This window comes from Erinaceus europaeus, chromosome 17 (genome assembly GCF_950295315.1).
Source record: "Erinaceus europaeus chromosome 17, mEriEur2.1, whole genome shotgun sequence".
Classification (NCBI taxonomy): Eukaryota; Metazoa; Chordata; class Mammalia; order Eulipotyphla; family Erinaceidae; genus Erinaceus; species Erinaceus europaeus.
In genome coordinates, this window is record NC_080178.1 from 36,295,811 (window position 1) to 36,319,305 (window position 23,495).

Genomic DNA, 23,495 nt, shown 5'->3' on the forward strand with positions numbered 1-23,495 from the left:
AACAATAATTATATTTGCCTTTTAGGCTTTTTGTTGACTGTACAATGAGATGATGCAAAATTATGCAAGGAGTTTAGTATAGTGTGTGAATACAGTAGAAGCAGAATAGTAGCAGCAACAATCGTAGGTAATATCTACTGAGTGCTTTCTCGGATTCAAACACAGGGCTAGGTCCTTTCTGTGTACTATTTCTTTAAATGCTCACAATGATGATTTGAGGTAGATGTTTTCAGAATCACCATGCATAGAGAAAGGAACAGAAATATGAGCTATTCAGCTAATGATTTGCAGAGCTAGTTAGATCAAGACAACTGATTCCAAAGTCTATAATTTTTAACAAGTACACATAAGGTAAAAATTGCATGGCTTAAAGAACTGTTGTCACATGTGTTTTCTGTCCCATGTCTGAATACTGATAGCCTATTCTGTTCCTTATAAAGCGACTCTCTTAGATAAGAAGAAAGCAGGCTAAGTTACAGTTAGGAACATTTTGTTTGAACTTGTTCAAGCCTGAGTGTTTCAAGATAAACACTGGCTCCTCATCAGGATTTTAAGTGCAGAAAAAACATACAAGTAAGTTTCATTGCACAACACTACAAAAATATTACTATTCACCCTCTGTGAGCATAAAGAAGGCCTTGAAGTTAGCTAGCTTTTTTTCCCGTAAATTTATGAGTGTGTATGTCAGTGCTCATGGAATTCTGATGTTGCTTACTGTCATTTTCCCAAAAAGTACTGGTGACAGTATTTCAGGAAAAAAATAGAGATTGATTAAATATTTTCATAAGATGTAAATATTTCTAAAACTTTGGGAATATATATTACTACTTAGTTATTCAAGAAGAATCTTAATGAACAAAGCAAAAAATTATGTGTACTTATAACATGTTTTAATTCTCTCTTATTTTACATGTTTCATTTTCTCATTGTAGTTACAAACTATAGCATACACATCCATGCACACATACACTTTCAAGCATACACAAGCACACAATATTCTTGGTTCAGGAAGGTAGCAGAGTGGTAGAGCACAGGACTTGTAAGGCCAAGGTTCCAGGTTTGATCCCTGGCTCTGCTTAAATTGGAGCTGAGCAGTGTTTTGGTCAGTCTGTCTTCCTATTCCCTAATCTTCTTCCCTCTCTCATAAAAGCAAAAGCTAAACTAAACTACCTTTGTTTTTAAGACACAAAATGAATTATATTCTTGCTCTTTACATGTATAAATTTTGCCATATTCTCACAACAAAGATTCTAGTTGAAAGCAAGACTCCTAATTCTAGAAAGAACATAGACAATACTATAAATAATTTCAAGTTTATGAAGTTTTACTGTCAGAATGTGGTTACAATGTCTTTTAAATTCTGGAATTTACAATTCTAGGTTTTAGTTTTTTTTCCAGAAATATGCAAGTCAGGACTAGAGCTTATTGCAAAAACTGTGTCCTAGTATGAACCTTTTATGTACTGGGTTATGCTGAGTATAACTTTCAGAGGCAGTGCTGTGACTAAACAGTTTTCAAATTCATTATATCATCCCAAATATAAAACACTCTTAATTTTCAGAGAGGAATAAACTATGTTTCATTAAATCCACCAGTAAAGTCATTATGATATTGACACAGAAAATGTAATTTTGAAATTTCAATTAAAATAATTTTCCTATTGTTTTCAAATGAAAAAAAAATACCTACCAGGGAGCCAAAGGAGAACATATTTGATTAGAGTAAATCAATTTTTGGGAGAATACAGTAAAAAAAATTAAATCTCATAGTTTGATCTGACTACATAAATAACACGAAAATGATGGCATATATAAGGTATGAACCCTTCTTATTTTAACTTATAACCTTACTAATAAATACTTCCATGAACATGTGCTTCACACATCATAAAATTTATGAACAAGCTACATGCCAACTCTGAAGGAACCATTTGTACAAGGTTTCCTTCCTGAAGTTTAGCCTTGCATTCCTGGATCTTAAGTTGTATTTCAAAAAAGAAAGACACAAAGAAGCTTTTAACCTAAAGATTCATGAGGGAAATATGCTGGGTTGCACTATATTATTTCAATAGTTTAAGATCTTCTGTCCATGTACACTAAAGTATATTGGTGGCATTAAACAGGTAATGTGTTATCAATCTTTTCTTTTATTTTTTTAAATTTATTTTTTATTTAAGAAAGCATAAATTAACAAAACCATAGGGTAGGAGGGGTACAACTCCACACAATTCCCACCACCAAATCTCCATATCCCATCCCCTCCCCTGATGGCTTTCCCATTCTCTATCCCTCTGGAAGCAAGGACCCAGGGTCGTTCTGAGTTGCAGAAGGTGGAAGGTCTGGCTTCTGTAATTGCTTCCCCGCTGAACATGGGCATTGACTGGTCGATTAATACTCCCAGTCTGCCTCTCTCTTTCCCTAGTAGGGTGTGTCTCTGGGGAAGCAGAGCTCCAGGACACATTGATAGGCTCTTCAGTCCAGGGAAGCCTGGCCGGCATCCTGATGGCATCTGGAACCTGGTGGCTGAAAAAGAGAGTTAACATACAAAGCCAAACAAATTGTTGAGCAATCATGGACCAAAGGTTGGAATAGTGGAGAGCAAGTGGGGGGGGGGTACTCACTGCAAACTCTAGTGTACTTCTGCTTTCAGGTATATATTTTGCACTAGTTTATGGATACATGTGAACATATGCTCTCTCTCACAGAACCTGGTGTATATCTAGGTTTTAGGACTTTGTTAAAAATTAATCCACCTGGGATGGAATTAGAGAATACTATGAAAGGAGAGGTCTTACCCGAGTAATGAAGCTGAAGGTTTGTCATTCCACATGTGAAGTCTCTGGACATAGTCTGAGCTGAAGCATGTTGAGGTAGCAATCACTGCGTTAATTAGGTTGTGATCGGCAGATGCAATATTATTTTATATGGATTGGGAGAGGCATGCGGGAAAGTGGGCCCTAACCTGAGGTTCCAGGACTGGGGGAATTATAGGCTCAAAAGTGAACATGTGAGGTTCCTGCTGTCTTAGGGTTCAAAAAACAGTGGATAGTTAATGTTATCATCATATTATTTGGTAATTGGGTTAACTTTGAAAAGTCCTTTTGTTAGGGTTTGCTGTATAGTACCCAGTATCTTGTATATAGCTGTGCCATTGGTTGCTTCTGATTTACTTGGTCTAGGCTTTTGAGAGAGTCCACATATCAAATACACAGCCTATATACTAAAAAGACTCACTCTGTGTTTTAAAAACTTTGAGACATACAATTAATTTTCCCCTTTGATTTTAATTAACTAGTGATTTATATGGCTACACTATACTAGGAGTGTACATAAACACCATTCCCAACACCAAAAATCTGTGTCCCATTGCACCCACCCACCGCCACCCCCCACCAGCCCAGGAAGTTGCTTGTCTACCTCTTACCACAGGGTTTTTACTTTGGTGCCCTACTTTCAATTTAGTCAGATCCTGCTTTTAGTTTCCCTTTCTGATCTTCTTTCTCAACTTCTGTTGATGAGTGGGATCATCCCATACTCATCTTTTTCTTTCTGACTTAGTTCACTAAACATAATTCCTGATTGTTGGTATCTTCTAATTCTGCTTTTAAAAACCCCTTCTGTTTCATTTGGTTTAAATCCCCCCTGCTTAACACTGCATTCTATTTACATAACCACTGTATTCTATTGACATAACCACTGCCGTCTATTTACATAAATCACTTTTACATTTACATAAAGCACCACCTTCCCTCCAGGGCATTGGTGGTTTAGTGGTAGAATTCTCACCTGCTCCAGCTGGAGCCATCCGGAAATTTAACAACAAATGACGCCCAATGTGGGGCACGAACCCATGACCCTGAGATTAAGAGTCTCATGCTCTACCGACTGAGCTAGCTGGGCTAGCTTTACGGTGGGTAACAGAGATGCGGAGACAACGGCTGGGCAGGGAAGCTGTATTTCTTTATTCAGGAACAACGATTCATAAACTAAGACAAACTAATCACCAAACAGAACTCTGCTGTCTCTTTGCGGCGGCACAAGCACTCTCTCTCTTACTCTCGAACTCAGGAACTCCCTCTTACTCTGGAACTCTGGAACTCTCGTATTGGGGAACCCTCTGAAAATCTGGCACTCTCGAACTCAGGAACCCTCTCCCGGGATTCCTTGGGGCGGGGCCAAGCGGGCCCGCGAAATTAACTGGACTGATCTAATTCTCTTGGCGGGGGAAGGCTAGAACAAACCAATGTAAAGCATACGACAGCCTACCTATGCACTATGGTCTTCTCTTCTGCTTACGAAGAGGTTTACCAAAGCCTCTACTGTTTCATCATGAGACAGTTACTCTGTCTCTGGAACATTTTGCTCTGGGCCACACTTTGTTTCCCTGACCAGGAACTTTGGTTTCTTTTGACCCTAATCATAGAGCTTGGGAGATGCATGGAGATTTCTCCTTGGACTTTCTGGATTCCCTCTCCCATGTTTCCTGAGGAAAAGGACTACATTTTGCTCCAGGCCACAGTTTGGTTCTTTATGACCATGATCATAGACCTTGGGATATGCATGGGGATTTCCACTGGGACTTTCTGGAGTTCTTCTCGCATGTTTCCCATGGAGAAGGACTACTCTAATTTGAGGAGCGTTCTCCAGTACCCTGGCAGTCCCCAAGAATGGAGACATGTGGTTAGTTCTACTCTCCTGATTGTATTCTGTCTTCAATGGGAAGACACTTTTAAAAATGGGTGCCTGAAACAATACAGCAGGAACAGTCAGAAGCACCCTAAATGGAATTTTGAGGAGCTTTTTGGACTAGGACGCCCTCCGGGGACTCTTGATGCTACATGGTGAGATCTGTTTTGTAAGAGAGTGATTTGAATGACTGAATCTTTGTTTGACATTGACTTAAAAATAAATGCTGGACGCAGCCATGATTTCTAGAGACATCCAGAAACAATCCAAAAATTGTTTTTTCCCTCCTTTGATTTCTCTTTTACGTCTTGACGTGAATCTGAAACATTTAATCCTGAAAACTGTATGAGTTATGGGTGGGGCAGATAGTGCAATGATTATGTTAATTATTCTCATGCCTAAGGCTTCTACTATGGTTCTTCTGTTTACCTTTCCACATTTTATTGAGTTTAAACTGTTTAAACAACCTTAAAATCATACTAGAAAGGACTTCCAATTATAATGGAGTTATCAATTATAGTAAAATTCTAATCTGCTACAAGTTTTGTTAGACAAGTAAGTGAATTTCAACTGTCAAGTCTTCACATGAAAAAGCATCTACTCAAATGAAAATTTCTGGAAATGCATTTGGACCCCTGTTCTCTGACATCACCCACAAGATGGAATGACTACAACACAACCCCGGAAACCAATGATGTGACCTGGCACTACCTGAAGAAACAGATTCACCGACTCCAAAGCTCACTCTCTACAGAAAAGCAGAATTCTGGTGGCCGACATTCCCCATTGAGACAGACATGCAGCGTTTCATCCCATGGCATTTCCTTCCGTGGTCATCTACTTTGAACTGACACTTCCACTGGACTTACTGGTACACATTGCTGTGTTTCTCAAAGACTAACTTCAGCCAGAGCCTTGGGACTTTATAGGCCATGTCCCCTCACCTGCAGGCTCTGTCCCCAGAGACCAAAACTCCCTTCTCATTAGGTTATGCCTACAGAGGCAGGAAATGCCCTTTGAGGCAAGAGATGCCCACAGAGGCATGAAGCGCCCCCAGAGGCAATTGATACCCCCAGAGGCAAGAAATGCCCTTTTGCCTGCTAGGCCTTGCCCTTTGAGGCAGAAAATACCCCCTCAGGCCTCCCTTTGGCATCACATTGGTTATTGCTTCTCGCCTATTTTGTTTTCCATGTCTTATGCCACTTCTTTTGAAAATGCCTGTATTCACCCCTACACTGCTATTCCCCTGACAGAGATGAAGCCTTTTACAGATATGGACACAGTTATATATGGCCATAAAGTAAGAGAGAGATGTTGGGGAATTGTGAGGATGTGGTTGAGCTTGGAAGGGCTTGAGCTTGAGGGGTGTGTCAATCCTGTTAGTCTCACTCTCCACGGAGAGGTTGAGCAAGGAGGGACAGTAGAACCCCAAAACGGTGTGGCTCTTATCAGTCTCCCTGCCTCACAAAGTGCCCCGCAATCCTGATACTATGGCCATTAGTTAAAAAGAAAGGGGGAATTGTTGGTATCCTCTAATTCTGCTTTTAAAAACCCCTTCTGTTTCATTTGGTTTAAATCCCCCCTGCTTAACACTGCATTCTATTTATATAACCACTGTATTCTATTGACATAACCACTGCCGTCTATTTACATAAATCACTTTTACATTTACATAAAGCACCACCTTCCCTCCAGGGCATTGGTGGTTTAGTGGTAGAATTCTCACCTGCTCCACCCCCTCTCCTTGTCACACCCTGATCCTCTCCTTGTCACACCCTGATTTTCACCAGTCACTTTTCTCTCCACTCTCTCTGCGTCACATCCTGTTCACACCCTACTTGGGAAGTATATATAAAGACAACATTGTTCATTTTAGCTAGTTGTTAATTTAGCTTAGCTTGGTATAGATTGCGCTGCGTCCTGCATGAATAAAAAGACACTGCGTACAACTCAGTCCCAGGTCGTCTGTTACCCACCCGTGAAGCCAGCCCGTCGAAAACAACACCTGATAGCTCTGTCCAAGGTGGGTCAGAGAATGTGGGTTCATTGTTCTTGATAGCTGCATAGTATTCCATTATGTATATATATACCACAGCTTTCTCAGCCACTCATCTGTTGTTGGGCACCTGGGTTCCTTCCAGGTTTTAGCTATTATGAATTGTGCTACTATGAACATAGGAGTACACACCTCTTTTTGGTTGGGTGTTATGGAGTCCTTGGGGTATAACCCCAGGAGAGGAATTACTGGATCATATGGAAGGTCCATGTCAAGCCATGTGAGAGTTTTCCAGACTGCTCTCCACAGAGGCTGTACCAATTTACATTCCCACCAGCAGTATAGAAGGGTTCTTCTGTCCCCACGGCCTCTCCAGCATTTGTTGCTGCTGTTTTTTTGATGTATGCCATTCTTACAGGAGTGAGGTGGTATCTCAGTGTTGTCTTAATTTGCATTTCTCTGACAATCAGTGACTTAGAGCAGTTTTTCATATGTTTGTTAGCCTTTTGGATCTTCTCTGAGGTGAATGTTTTGTTCATATCCTCTGCTCATTTTTGGATGTGGTCATTTGCTTTTTTGGTGCTAAGTTTGCTGAGCTCTTTATATATTTTGGTGATTAGTTTCTTGTCTGATGTATGGCATGTGAAGATCTTCTCCCATTCTGTGAGGGGTCTCCTTGTTTGTTTAATAGTTTCTTTGGATGTGAAGAAGCTTTTCAATTTGATGTAGTCCCATTGGTTTGTTTCTGCTTTAGTCTTCCTTGCAATTGAGTTTGATTCATCAAAGATGTCCTTGAGGTGTATGTGGGAAAGTGTTTTACCAATATATTCCTCTAAGTATTCGGTTTTTTCTGGTCTAACATCCAGGTCTTTGATCCATTTGGAGTTGATTTTTGTTTCTGGTGAGATAAAGTGGTTCAATTTCATTCTTCTGCATGTTACAACCCAGTTTTCCCAGCACCATTTATTGAATAGAGCCTCCTTTTTCCATTTAATGCTTTGGGCCCCCTTATAAAAGATTAGTTGTCCATAGGTGTGTGGATTCCTTTCTGGGATTTCAATTCTGTTCCACTGATCTGTGTGCCTATTTTTGTTCCAGTACCATGCTGTTTTGATGATGATGGCTATATAATATAGTTTGAGATCTGGGAGTGTGATGCCTCCATTTCTGTTTCTTTTCCTCAAGATGGTTTTGGCAATTCGAGGTGTTTTCAGGTTCCAGATAAATGACTGTAGTGTTTGTTCTATTCGCTTAAAGAAGCTTGGTGGAACTTTGATGGGTATTGCATTAAATTTGTATTTGGCTCTGGGGAGAATATTCATTTTGATGATATTTATTCTTCCAATCCATGAGCATGGGATATCTTTCCATTTCTTGGTATCAGTTTCTATTTCCTTAGTAGTGACTCATAGTTTTCAGTATGCAAGTCTTTCACTTCTTTGGTCAACCTTATTCCTAGGTATTTGATTGATTTTGCTGAAGCAGTAAATGGGAGTGATTTCTGGATGTCTTCTTCTTCAGATTTAGTGTTTGCATAAAGAAATGCCACTGATTTTTGTACATTGATTTTGCAGCCTGACAACTTGCTATATTGTCTAATAACTTGCAGTAGTTTTCTGCTGGATTCTTTAGGTTTTTCTATGTATACTATCATAGCATCTGCAAATAGTGAGAGCTTGACTTCTTCCCTTCCAATCTGTATTCCTTTGATTTCTTTCTCTTGCCTGATTGCTATGGCAAGAACTTCCAATACTATGTTGAAGAGTAATGGTGACAGTGGACAACCCTGTCTAGTTCCTGGTTTGAGGGGGAATGCTTTCAGCTTCTGTCCATTGAGTATGATGTTGGCTGTAGGTTTGCTATATATAGACTCCACTATCTTGAGGAATTTCCCATCTATTCCCATTTTTGTAGAGTTTTGAGCATGAATGGGTGTTGGATTTTGTCAAATTCTTTCTCTGCATCTATTGAGATAATCATGTGGTTTTTGGCTTTGCTTTTATTGATGTGGTGAATGACATTGATTGACTTACGGATGCTGAACCAGCCTTGCATTCCTGGGATGAATCCCACTTGGTCATGATGAACAATCTTTTTGATATGCTGCTGTATCCGGTTGGCCAAGATCTTGTTTAATATTTTGGCATCTATGTTCATCAGAGATATTGGTCTGCGGTTTTCCTTTTCTGTTGTGTCCCTATCTGCTTTTGGTATAAGGGTGATGTTGGCTTCATAGAAGGTGGAAGGGAGTATTCCTGTTTCTTCAATCTTATGGAAAAGCTTAAGAAGTATGGGTACTGTTTCCTGAAAGTTTTGTAGAATTCGTTTGTGAAGCCATCTGGTCCAGGACTTTTGTTGTTGGGGAGATTCTTAATAACAGTGTTGATTTCTTTGTCTTTGATTGGTGCCTTTAGGTTTTGTAGTTCTTCTTGGTTCAGTTTTGGACGGGCATATGCTTCTAGGAATTCTTCCATTTCTTCCAGATTCTCTAGCTTGGTGGCATATAGTTCTTCATAGAAGTTTTGCAGGATTCTCTGGACTTCTGTGGTGTCAGTTGTGATATCTCCTCCATCATTTACAATTCTACTAATTTGAGTCTTCTCTTTTTTTTGTTTAGTGAGTCTGGATAGGGGTTTGTCAATTTTGTTTAATCTTTCAAAGAACCAACATTTGGCTTCATTGATCTTTTGTATGGTTCTTTTATTTTTGAAGTTGTTTATTTCTGCTCTAATTTTAGTGATTTCTGTCCTTTGGTTGCTTTTGGGTTCCTTTGTTCCTCTTCCTCTAAGTCCTTGAGGTGTGCAGTACGGTCGTTCATTTGAGCTTTTTCTTGTTGTTTAATATGTGATTGTATGGCTATAAGTTTCCCTCTCAATACTGCTTTAGCCGTGTCCCAAATATTTTGATAAGTTGTGTCTTCATTTTCATTTGTTTCCAGGAACATTTGAATTTCCTGCTTGAGTGACTCTCTGACCCAGTGGTTCTTAAGGAGTATGTTGTTTAGTTTCCAAATTCTGTTGGAATTATTAAAAAACTTTTAATAATTTTCTGTTAGTTGTTAAAACTAATATTTTATTATCTCTTTATTATACCTTTTAGAGTCCCAAACAAAACCTAAATCTGATCCCTGGTATAACATAGAGCCCTGTGTGAAACAAGACTGATTTTCTTCTTTATGCTAGGGAAAATTTCTGTCTTTTGAAACACTTTTACTTCTACATCTTTAAAGATCCTGGTCATTTTTATACTCTGAAGTTAAGATCAGAAGCTGATCTAGAGATGAGGATTTGAACATAAACCGTTCCTTATGGAAGTATCCTTGCAGTCAATGATTGTTGATTAGGCAGCAAGTAAGGTACAGAAAACCATTGGAAGGCATTTCTATGAATGGGTTTATAGCTTTTGGCAACTGAGACTCAATATTGCTTGAACCCATGGCAACTATAAAACTGTAAAATTTACTACAGCAGTGTCCTACCCAGAAGTAAAGAACATGAGATAGACAGGCCACCATCTCCACCCCTCCTTAGAATTTCTATGCTTCTCTCTATGGTCAAACATGCTCTCTTAAGCAGAGAAATCCTTTCCAATAGAGTGGATATTTTATCATAGGAGTCTGCTGGTACACATACTAAGAATCTGGGGATATAGTGGTATACTAGAAGCCTTTTCAATGTTCTCCTTCAGAAGATCCTCTAAATCTGCAGAATGGTTAAGATGACTGTTTCCTGAGATGCCCCAGCACTGATTTCAGCCACAGTGCTTATATTATTTTTCTGAAATTATCTTCTTCTAATTTAACATGTATTGTTTAAAACTTTACTATAAGGGAAATAATCACATTAGTGAATAAAAATGTATGTTATTGCTGTACCTGGCTATTGGTAGTGCCAGGGATTGAACCAGGAACTGCTCACATTTCAGTCCTCTATAAAACTGCTATGCTATCTTCTCAGTCCAAATTAGTTCATTTTATCCTCACAAAAATCACCAAATATTCTATTATTAATAGCACATTACAGATAAACACAAAGATTTTACGTAACTTGTCCAATGTCATACATATAGTGAATGCCATATCAGAGCTGAGACAGGTTCACAAGTAAATCAATTCAGATATTTATAAGCCAGAAGCCAATACTATATGATAAAGATCCAGAGGATTGCAGTAAGGGAGACTACTATACCATATATTCTTAGAGCTGGCAAGGTATACAGACAATTCAGTCTTACTCTTTGTCTTTCTACGTCTATTTCCTACAACAGCCATGAAAATGTTCTTGACCACATTGATCCTTCTGACTACATAGCATACTCCTCTCTATGCAGCAGCTCACTTTAACTCCAACATGAGCTAAGCCACCTTTTTAAAATACATGATTCTGTACTCTAGAATCACACAGAATATGCTAGTTTTGGAAGTGTATATGAAACCTATTACCTAAACTAATTTTTCCTTCCAAAATTTGCTAGCTTCTTTCTTCATATTTTATGTCCTCTGACTTCCAAGTTATGCACTTCTCTATCTGTTTTTCCTGGGTGACCAGTATCCAGGTACACCAATGTCTCATAGAAATACTGCTGGTTTGAATCAGTCATAAATGATATAGGTGTGATCTGATTCATCTCTGTACAGTGGACACAGTACTACATTTTTCATTCTTGCAGCCCACATATAACCACTTAATTTTTTCAGTCTTAACTTGTAATGGCTCACAGTAGCTTTCTTCAATCAACTAAAATTGGTAAGAATTGCCTTTCAGCCTAGTTTTCATTTCCAAAGTTAGTACATAGATAGTGGCTGGAACATGTACAGATATGAGAATGCAGAGACAACTTAATAGGACATTGTATCCTACAATAGCTCAAGGGTTTATGATGAAAGACTGAATTCAAATCTGAATTCTGAAACTTCCCATCTGTATGATATTCAGAAAGAGATAGATCCTGTCAGTTCAATGTTTTCATTTGGAAAACACAGGATGAAAACCTGAAGGGTTGGTGTAAAATTTAAATAAGATATCTATTAAAATGTAACATGGTGTGTTCCTGATTAAATCTGTATTTGAACCAGAGTGGTGGAACATGACTGGAGGTCAAGTCTCCCACACTTCCTCCTATTCCTGCTCAACTTATGATTTTACTTTTCAGTGAAGAAAAAAAAAAAAAGACACATCCACCAATCTGTCTTTGTCCATATCATCACCTGATATAATCATTGGTATAATTGTGACATCGAGCCTAAATGAAGAAAGTTAAGTATGGTGAACATTATTTACTGTTCTAAAGCTCTTATATTTGTATATTTCTATCTCTTGTAATCTCAGAGAAATAAAGTGAATCTAAAAGTAAGAAGTCATAATTTTTTAACCAGTGAAGTGTTTGGGCTTCTCCACTCCCCTAGCCAAGATTATAAGATTACAGGGTATGGTTCCACATTGCACCCACCATCAGAATTCTGTGTCCTCCCCCATAATGATAACATTGAAGTTCTCACCAAGTCCTAGAGACAGTTTGTTTACTTGTTTTGTTTGTTTGTTTGAAAATTTGTGTTTCATTTATTTAGATTCCACATACTAGGAAACTATCCACTAGATATATTTTACTTCTTTATTTATTTTGCTAAGCATAATCACAGAGACAGGGATTTTTTTTGGGGGGGTGTGAGGAATGCACTAATAAATCTTCTAGTGTGCAGACACTAGCAAAAATGACAGGCCAAATTTATAAGTTAGGTATAGGTTTGGCAAAAATGAAGCCAGCACATAAGACATTCCAATTTAACTTTTTTTGAAATTGTAATACTTGGAATTTTCTAAATGTATCAGTTCTAAGTTTGTAGTCAGTTGCCAATGTTATATAACTCATTTCGTGGTTACAAGAAAAAGTAAGCCTAGTATTGAGAAACAGAAATTTTTCAATCATTGAAGAAAGTTCATTCTACTTTTACCTTGCTTAAAAAGAAAAAAGAAATCATAGAAAAATTACTTTTTAAAAAAAGAATGAAAATAAATTTTCTCAAGTTTTTGTGACAAGTATCCTGAAAAATATTAAAAAGTATGTTATTGTAATTATTCCTTGATATTCATTTACTTTAGGCTTTTATAAGGATCCTCAGACTTTTCAGAGCCCAAGACACCAGCTTTTAAAAACTTTCTTCAGTATTAATATTGGATGGTGCCTTTGTTGATTGTCTCACGACATAAGCATTTTTTTTTGTAATGATTAATTTTATTATTTTTTTTTTTGCCTCTAGGGTTATTGCTGGGGCTTGGTGCCTGCACCATGAATTCACTGCTCCTGGTGCCATTTTTCCCATTGTGTTGTTGTTGGACATGACAGAGAGAAATGGAGAGAGGAGGGGAAGACAGAGAGGGGGAGAGAAAGACAGACACCTGCAGATCTGCTTCATTGCTTGTGAAGTGACTCCCCTGCAGGTAGGGAGCCAGGGGCTCAAACTGGGATCCTTATGTTTGTCCTTGCACTTTGGGCCCTGATTAACATTTTTTATATTTTAATTTTTTTTATTTTTGTGTTCAATGTCTAGTATCAGGAAAGATCAAGGAAAAGGTGGCTACTACTTAATGTCTGGCTTGAAGCTCTCTCTGTAAAAAAAAAAAAAAAAAAAGAGCCTAAGAGGAAACAATACCACTGAGGCCTAAAAGCAAAATCTTATTTATGTGTAACTAAGTTTTCTTACATGTCCTGGAATATATAATGATAGGAAAATTAGGAATCAAATTCTAGAGGCAAAAAGTCATATAGCCAATATCTCCAAAATGGTTTTAACCACCAACTGCATAGCTTGACAATATATTTTAAAGACCTGATCTTGTTTTTAACCATTAAAATATTTTCCAGTTTCAACATAGCCATCGGTTTTCCTTATATTATTCATGATTGCAGTCTGTCAGTGTGACCAATTTTTTCCACTATTAAGGTAAGTGTAGTATCATTTTCTTTTCATTATTCCCTGGTAGTGCAGAGAAATGAAACTGTACTACTCAAGAGATTTTTTTTTTCCCTCCAGGGTTATTGCTGGGCTTGGTGCCTGCACCATGAATCCACCGCTCCTGGAGGCCATCCCCCCCCCCCTTTTTTTGCCCTTATTGTTGTAGCCCTCAAGAAATATTGATGGAAGGTGTAGCCATATCCACTCAAAAAGCTTAAGAGCTTTAGCTGCAATAATACAAATTGGATTTCATTCTCTGCAATAATCAAAAGAAGACTTTGAAGGAAATTACAGTAAAATCCCACCAAATAACAGAATAGAACAGAGTTAGGGAAAATATTTTGAATACCAGGAAAAATCTAAAATAAATAAAAAATAGTAATACATTTATGATACTGCTATTTGACTCAGACATTTTCTACCTGGGTACGTAATTGGAGACTGAAGAATCTGGGAGCAAGCAGAGAAAAACATATCTCTCACACATCTGGATTCCACCACGTAGGTTGGTTAGAGAAAGGAGGAAATTAATTTATGGAGATTTAGACTGAAAGCCCTAGGATAAAAGTTTGTCACCTCAATCAGAATGGCAAAACTGAAACAATGAAGGACCTCACTGTACTGACCAGTGTTGAAGCAGAAAGTGACAGTGTCGTGCATTATTGAAAATTAAAGGTCAAGGAGAAGTTGTGTGGGTCAGGTTGATTAATTAGTAACAATGTCCACTCCCCAGTAAACTACTGACAGTCTAGCATTTAAAATGCTATAGAATTACCACTCATATTTGAGATTTTTAAAATGTGAAAAGGATTAAGGTAAAAATCTCTATCTTGACAAGTGACTTAGAATAGTCCCATAAGAGGTGATGCAAAACTTCAGCAAAGATAGTCAAGTGCTTAATGAAACAGCAAGAATAGAAAGTTCAGAGAAGTATGTCTTATTAGTGTGAAGAAGTCAAGCTCTAATTATAGTACATTCACTTTTTAATCATTTTTTTAAAGAGTTTACCTTTGACCCACTAAACCTTACATAATAAATCTTCAAAAAAAAAAAAAAACACAATTATTAACACTTTCCACTTCCCTCATGGTAACTCTGCTTGATATCTACTATTATGTATATCCTAAAGTCATATTAAAAGAAATATCTTTCTATTTATATATTTTAAGTTGTCTTTCAACTGAAGCACAGTCTGGCTTTTCTACTAAATCTATTACAGAATTTCTCAAATTTTGGGGGGCACAGAATATCTTGAAACCTATGTAAACTCACCCTATGAGCAAGGTGCTTGTGGCATCTGTGCAAATATATTCCTGCTCCCTGCCCACACACACACATACACATTTCACTCACAACTAATGCATTCTTTTTTGTTGTTGTTGTTGTTTGTTTTTGCCTCCAGGGTTATTGCTAAAACTTGGTGCTGGCACTGAGAATCCACTGCTCCTGGAGGCCATTTTTCCCCCCATTTTTGTTGCCCTTGTTGCTCTTGTTGTTATTATTATTGTTGTTGTTATTAATGCCATTGTTGTTGCATAGGACAGAGAGAAATGGAGAGAGAAAGGGAAGACAGAGAAGGGGAGAGAAAGATAGACATCTGCATACCTGCTTCACTGCATGTGAAGTGACTCCCCTGCAGGTGGGAAGCCGGGAGCTTTAACCAGGATCCTTACGCTGGTCCTTGCACTTTGCACCATGTGTGCTTAACCTGCAGTGCTACCACCTGACTCCCTACAATTAATGCATTCTATATCATTGTAGGTGAACGCCAGGCTGGGAATTCCTAATATGCTAATTTTGTGTTGTTCAGACCTTACCTAGATAAATGTGTTAAGAAAGGCAAGTCAGCCTCTAGTTTTTCCTGCTCCTCTATACTTGTAGAGTATCTTTGGTGTGTCAGGTTTCACATTAGCTGATGAAGATAAAAGTGTGCTATGTTTTCTTTGTTTCTTTCTCTTCAGAATATCTAGATCTGCTTTATAGTTCTTTACTTCTCTACTCAAATTATCAGTGTTGTTAAGTCCCTAAATAGCCTATATTAGTTACAATTATATTTTAAATCACAGCACAAGGGTTTGAGATAGCTTCTGAACAAACTTCTTAATATGAGAGCTTTAATAAGCATAACCAGCATGAATACCATAGTAGGGTTACCTGGAAGAAACATTTCTCTTTGCATCTTCTCTCTAGCCTTCTGTGAAAAGCATCTTTTCTTCAGCCATTCAGCTTCAAATTCACTGTAATGTTCATTTGGCCATGTGATATGAACCTTTCAACACAGAAAATATTTAAAATAATCAGACTATCTAATTGGCTCTTGTTTTTTTATAAAATTTATATGTATATATATTATATTTTTTGTGGTGTTCTCTGGGACTTTACTATTCCAGGATGAGTTTTTCAGAAGAGAGAGAGAATGAGAGGCAAAGAGATAAAGAGACCATATCACTGAAGTTTCCTCTAGTACATTGGGGGCTAGGCTCAAATCTGGGTTGAGTACATAGCAAAGCAACATACTATCCAAGTGACTTAGTTTTCTGGTCTACTTTTGTAACATTACATACTCATGGGGACAAAGTATATTTTTGGAAAACAAGTAAATTGAAGGTCAGTGGAACACATCACAAAGCATAGAAAATCAGATCTGAAGATTCATTCCTGTTTAAAATTATTTATTTATTTATTATTTAATTTCTACATAGTTATTGCTGGGGCTTGGTGCTGGCACTATGAATCCACTGCTCCCAGCTGCCACACACAACCCTATTTTTGTTTTATTTTATTTGTTTTCCTTTTCTGTTTTTTATTTGACAGGACAGAGAGAAATTGAGAGGGTATGGGGATATAGAGAGGGGGAGAGAAAGAGAGACACCTGAATATCTACTTAACTGCTCTTGCAGATACCTGCAAGTGGGGAGTGGGGCTCAAACTCAGGGTCCTTGGGAATAGAAGTATATGCACTTAACCAGGTGCACCACAGCCCAGCCCAGTTTAATATCCCCTAAACCCCTGCTCCACAATGTTTCTGTGATAGCTTGAAGTTAGATATCAATAAGACTCCTGCAAAAATTAGATATAGTTACAGTGAGGCAGACAATACTAAGAGAAAATAGCATTCTCTCAAGTGCATATTAGGAAATTAATACCATAAACATAAGTAATTTTTGTCTTCATACAAGTCTAAGGAGAAAACACTGCCAGTATTCACATTTTCCAGTTCAGGAATGTAGGAGAAAATAATGTCTCTATGAGTACACAGCTAGTAACCCATGAACCGTGAACGTAAACTCTCATCAAGACAAAGATGAGGGACTAGGAATTTGCTTAGTGATAAAACACATACATGAGACCCTGGGTTTGACTATTAGCAACCCACAATATGGAGGAACATAGAGGTACTCTGCAGGCTTTCTTTCTCTCCCTCCCTCCTTCTTGAAATATCAAAACATGAAGACAAGCGGGGAGAGGATGATCTCATTGGCCACATTTGTTCTTCTGGGAATTATAATAAATTTGGAGAAATACAGGGTAGTGGCCACATTAGTTGATGGTTTTGAGAGCAACACTTCTGGGAATCTCAGAACAAATCACTACCTTGATAAAAAAAAAATGAATATCAGCACAAGTTCTTGAGTGTTTATATTAGCACCAAGTTAAACATTTTCCCCCAATATTATCTTGTTGAATCCTCACATGAAGTAGTAGCCCTGTTTTACAGATGAGTATACTGAGTCCCACTAGTTTTTATGGAAAACATTACTTTGTTTTTTTCTTTAAGGCTGCCATTCATTGAAGCAATAATAAGCAGCACCATAAATTTTATTAAAATAATAATACTAGTAATAAAGATAATGATAATAAAGTGGCATAGATGAACATAGTTACTTTGTACCAGCATACATATATGCGATAAACGAGATATAATTTGATATTTACATTGTTTAGGAGAGAAAAAATAGAGATAATTACCTTTTTTTTATCATATGTCAAGCCTTTAATACCAATATTCACATCCAGAGCTTCAAAGAGAAGTTTTCGTGCTTTTGCAGAATCCAGATAACAATCAGGGCACTGACAATTGTCTCTCAACCAAACAGCAGGGTAAAGCGACTCTGCACCATCATGCCAGAGGATTTGCATCAAATGAGCTCCATCTAGCACTTCTGCCTTTTGGATGACACAGTGCATGTTTCTGGTCCTTTGGGGGTAAAAATCTTGTGAAGTACCTGTTAGGAAAAAATCAGTGTTAAACGACTCTCTAACAGATCAGATCTGACCTTCACCTTTAAGAGTATTAACAACTCAAGTGGACTCTGGCTTCTGCTATTATTTTAGCTGCCAGTTTGCAGTTTGATGTATCAGCTCTGGGACCTTTGTGCTAGTGAAAGTATTTCATATGCTGTCAACAGGAACAAAGTGACTAAAAGTAAATAAGATAAAAAAAAAGCTGAGTCAGTAACCAAATGAAAAGTATTCTTTTTTCCCCTCATATAATTATTACATAATAAGCTCATAACCAATGGCATAAGAAGCCAGTTTACTTCTCTGCCATTTTATGTGGTGCCAATAATCCAACTCGGGCTAATGCAGAAGACAACTCTCAGATCTAGAATTTGTTTAGTGGGTAAAACAAACCTACAAACTGAATTTTTTACAATCATATCTGTGCTACTTTAATAGATGCCCAATTGCACTTTCTTAATAGGAAAACAAAAGCAACAACAAAGTTTCTTTGACACAGCTCTTTCTCTCTTTCTTTCTTTCTTTCTTTCTTTCTTTCTTTCTTTCTTTCTTTCTTTCTTGCCTGCATTCTTTCTTTCCTTCCTTCCTTCCTTCCTTCCTCTCCCCCTCCCTTCCTTCCTTCCTTCCTTCCTTCCTTCCTTCCTTCCTTCCTTCCTTCCTCCACCCCTTTCTTTCTTTCTTTCTTTCTTTCTTTCTTTCTTTCTTTCTTTCTTTCTTTCTTTCTTTCTTTTGTTTTTTTAATTTGATAGAACCGAGAGAAACTGAGCAGGAAAGGGGACACAGAGAGGAAGAGAGAAAGAGAGGCACCTATAGCACTGTTTCACCACTTGTTAAGGTTCTTCCCTACACTTGGGAACTACAGATTTGAACCTGGGTCCTGTGCATAGCTACATGTGCATTCAACCAGGTGCAGCTATGCCTGGCGCCTTCAAATACTGCTTGAAGGATCTGTGATCAATGCTGCTGAAAGCTCATTAATTCCATTCATATTTCTCAAGGGCAAACCTGTGATTGTATTCTATTGTAGCTAAAATGAATGTAGCATGTTGTCTTGGCCACTGATAAATATTTGAAAGTTTTTAGGGCCACTTTTAAAGAGTTTAACACAGTAGACAGTTAAGACAAAAATAATTTCTGCTTAATTTTAAAGTTCTTAGTGTGTTACTGTGTGCTCTAAGCTCAGCTCTTTTTCAACAATGTTGTTAATTAGTGGGTCAAAAGGCATTGATTGAAAATATTTTTGTAAAACTTGAAATCTGATATATTCATATGGGTGCATTGTTCAAAGGGTGTATTTCCAGCAGGAAAACACTACTGCAGTGCTTAAAGATGGCACTGTGCCTGTGCCCCACTTACTGTTGAAGCAATCCCACCCACAGATATCTGTACCAAGAAATACTAATTACATTATCGCCTGCCTTTCTTGCCCTCCTTCTCCCCTAGCCCCTTCTGTTACCTAGCACATTTGAACTGGAGAGCGGGAAGACACATTTCTAGACTTTAGAAGAACCAGTGGCTTCCTCCAAATCTCTTAGCTTAATGGTTATCTGAAGAGGGTGCTCTCTGTAGGATGGTAGTGCCAGGCACTTGGCTGCCAGGTGTATGGAAGAACTGGAAATACTTGGGTGTTGCTGAAGTTCAATTGTTTGGGTATCAATGGAGGAAACTGCTGGGCTGTTTTCACTTATAATCCCTTTCTTTATAATCCTTTTAAAGCAACTATGACTGATAATGTAAGCAAAGGCATGGTGAAATGGGGGAATAATTTTCCTTTTTACTTTCTATGCCTTATTTATAGCTTTACTGGGGCAAATGTGATTTTAAAAATACACACCAAGAATCATCAGTATTTTAAATCAAATTCTTTCAAAAAATGTATACATTTGTGTATGAATATGATTTGTAAAATTTTGTTTTCTAATTTAGCCCCATGACTCTTCAAAGTCAAGTCTTATTACTTATTTGATAATTATTGTGTTTTTCTGAAGAAAGGGAATTTTGTAGGTGTTAATTCAGCAGAGAGCCTACTGACTAGATGTCTATGTATATTACACAGTAGACACACCTGTTTTCATAAACATTTTATATAGTGTGTCTACTGTGTAATATACATAGACATCTAGTCAGTAGGCTCTCTGCTGAATTAACACCTACAAAATTAAAATGTTTTATACTTTCATATTTAATTTTTCTTCTTAAAGTTTAGTTTACAAGATATAAAATAGATTATGTTTTTGAGGGAACAGTTGTTAATGTTCTGTAAAACTCACTGTGTATGTTTGTGTGTGTTTCTTTCTAAGTAAGCATAGTTTTCTCCATCAGAGTTTTGGTAGTTTGGGATTCTTGCTTACTGCACACACACACATGCACGCACACTGTCTTGAGGGGATGAGAGAGAGGACACCACAGTGTTGAAGCTTCCTTCAGTGTAGTAGTAGCTGAGCTCAAATCCAGCTTGTGGGCATGGCATAGCAAATACAGTTTTTCAACCCAATATGAACCTTCTTGAAGGAAGGCTTTAGAACTAGAACCCTCAATGTCTGAAAGGGATAGTTTGTTCTAACATTGAGTTTAGTGTCCTCATCTGATATAAAAGAAAAATGAAAATTCATAGGTACAGAGTGTGATTTCTTTGATTACAGAGCAGTAGAGTGGGAGAAGTTGTCCCATACCTAGCTTTGCTTGTGTAGTGTATGTATACAAGTGAACACTTGCTAATTCTAATAGAAGAACATACAGAAATTCTTCAAATGCTAACTATAACTAATATGAATCATAGGCTTTGGATAGGATTCTTGACAAGTTGATATGGAAACTTCATGATTACCAAACATTAAGTTAAAATTGGTGGAGATAAATAATATAAGTCTGAGAAGGCAGATTCATCTTCTAGATTCCTCACCTTTCAAAATAAAAGGCTTAAATTTAAAAATATTTTTCATGAGAGAACAAGACCAGAGCACTACTCAGCTCTAGTATATGGTGACACTGGCCACTGAACTTGAGATCTATGGGGTCTCGGGTATGAAGTCTGATGCACTATTGCTATCTCCCAGATCCATAGACATCACTTTGACTTTTTTAAAAATGGAAACAAGAATGAGGTGGGTTCACAATATCAAATGTTATTATCTATTACTTATTATTATTTTTTAAAAAAACCAGAGCACTGCTCAGTTCTGGCTTAAGGTGATAACTATAATTTTATAACAATTTCATAACAATTATGCTATATCCTCAGTCTCTATTAACTTTCTAGCTTCTCTTTTTTAGGTAATTTATCATATTTCTTATCATATAATAGGATCCTATGCTGTATTTAACCTCATGCTTTAGATGGTAAGGTTAGAAAGTACAAGTAAAACAAATAGTGGATATCTATGTAGGACATGCATATATATATATTTAGCACTTACTATATTCTAGCTACTTTGTTAGATTCACCTTATGTCTTCCACTAGAAAATCCAAGGAAACTAGTGCCATCACTTTTTTTTTCATTACTTCTATTTTATAGATAATCTTGAAGTTGAATAGATGAGGTAACTGATTAGAAAATAGAATAAATAGGAATCTTGACCACAACATAATGCTACTTCATAGATAATTTATGTCTGTATAATTTGTCAGACAATAATTTCAATTTACCAAACATATAATATAAATATGTTAAATATTGTTTAATGTTAGTTGACCTATCTGGTATTTCATCCTTTGAAGGAAATACAGGAAGATATTTGCCAGACTTTACACCAAAGAGGATTAAAAATACTATTTTTATTTTATAACACAAACTTTAAATCATAACATTAATTTAATTTACATTTGTTATGGTAGAAGTTGATTAGACTATATTTATAGTATTAGAACTTTAATGTTGCTTATATACAAACTCATAATATTTGATACCAAAAGGCCCTTCAACTTGAAGTCATTAAAATTAATTTATAAATGATTGAGATATGTAATAATTTCTGGAGAAATTATTATATATACAATAAATTGTATAAAAATATTAGTAAGACCTGCTCATGCTGTTGAGTAAGTTACTATTCTGCCTGCAACTTGTGTAAAGAATAAAATTTAGTGCAACACTTTCTCCCTAAGTTATAAAAAGGAGAACTTTGTATTCACTCTGGTAGATTTAGTATATATATATATATGAGCACCAAAATTCACTACACTGATATATAATTCAGAGTAGTGGGTCCAGATTTTAGGAAGATTTTTCAAATTCTTTGAAATATATATATAAATTCATTCTTACATTCAAAATGTAAGTCATAATGCTTCTGAAGCATTATGCAGGGACAAAAACAACTATCTTAAATTGTTAATATTCTAAAGAATTATGTCACAGTCATTTTTGGAGGTTTAGTCAAGAAATAGGTATAATATACAGTCACCTTGCTTTGGGCTGAACTGCGGATTATTTAGTAAACATAGCCAAAATCCAGCTAGAACTCACCTCTTCCCCCTCTTCTACCCCTACCCAGCCCTTCACCCCCACACCCCAGAGGTCTCTCTGTCTCATCTGCAGTCTTTCTGCATCTGTTTTAGGATTGTAAAGTAATTTGACTACTTACTAGACTAAGCCAAACATAATTGGGAAAGGGAAACTGCCAAGAAGCAATCAAATCTACTGCATTCCCAAATCAAGTCTGTTCCAAATGCATGATGGACCATCTCCACAGCAACTCATATGACTGTGAATTACATGTGACTGGATTTCCAGTTGGATACTTCCCCACCACTTCCTCCAACCCCTAGACCTAAATCCATAAGTCTTTCAAATAAGAGAAGTTGTATTCAATCATACCTGTTGTCAGATGTGACTTAGGTGTTAAAGCACTGGACATATACCAATGAAAGAATCCTCAGAGTTCTTTGGGGTGGTAACCTTCTGGTGCCTGTCACATCCCAGCTTGATCTACCACTGTTTCCTCACCTCTGGTGCTGTGCTTTGACTTGGAAGCCTTTCTTTCAGCTATTGGCAGCTCCACTGGGGCCCTGCCCCCCTGACACAGCTGAGGTTTGCAAATGAGGAAGGATGTCCCAATCTGAAGGTGTAGTAACTATTGAAGAAAGCTTGAAAGTTAAAGAAAAAAAAAAGTAAAGAGCTTTTATAGCTTAGGGGGGAAGCACTTAGAAAGAAAAATATTGTAACTACTAGAAGTGCCTGGAACCACAAAATTCAGGAAATGAATGCAAAGCATTGACTTAATTTAGAATCTTTCCTGATAAGAGAGAGTAGCTCTCACCTGGCTTGTCTTCTGTCCCTGAACCAGTAGCAGTAAAGAAACAAGTGAAAGATTGATTCTATACCTGTCTCACTTATTCATAGTGATCACTTTTTTACTGAGATACTGATTTAGAGTAAAGACATTGCATTTAGAGTAAAGACATTGCATTTAACAGGAAAGAGCTATCTGCTTCCTACTGGTTAAGACACAAAGTAGTTAACTACTTGCCCTAGAATATTTCCTTTAAGTCTTTTAAGAGGATGTGTACCTAGTGTCAGGGGTTCCCTGAGCATGCTCATGCCCTCCTTTTTCTAAAGTTTAGACTGAGATACAAAGTAGCACCAGAGAGTTTTTCTTAAGGCACCTGGTTGCTCAGTG

At 37.2% G+C, this 23,495-nt stretch overlaps 1 protein-coding gene across 2 annotated transcripts in view; it reads right to left on the reverse strand.

Annotated features, from left to right (window-relative positions):
* The window catches only part of BBOX1 (gamma-butyrobetaine hydroxylase 1), a 116,530-nt gene that overhangs the window by 36,746 nt on the left and 56,289 nt on the right, over nucleotides 1–23,495 (reverse strand). Inside the window, exons 1-3 of one of the 2 annotated variants that reach the window (XM_060176668.1) lie at nucleotides 22,694–22,916; nucleotides 17,603–17,859; nucleotides 15,788–15,902 (exon numbers count right to left, since the gene is read on the reverse strand). In XM_060176668.1, the coding sequence (XP_060032651.1) occupies nucleotides 15,788–15,902; nucleotides 17,603–17,859; nucleotides 22,694–22,733 (412 nt within the window). In that variant the 5' untranslated portion in view covers nucleotides 22,734–22,916. Of the gene's footprint in view, nucleotides 1–15,787; nucleotides 15,903–17,602; nucleotides 17,860–22,693; nucleotides 22,917–23,495 lie in introns of those variants that run through there. The other variant, XM_007537319.3, reaches the window with a different exon arrangement.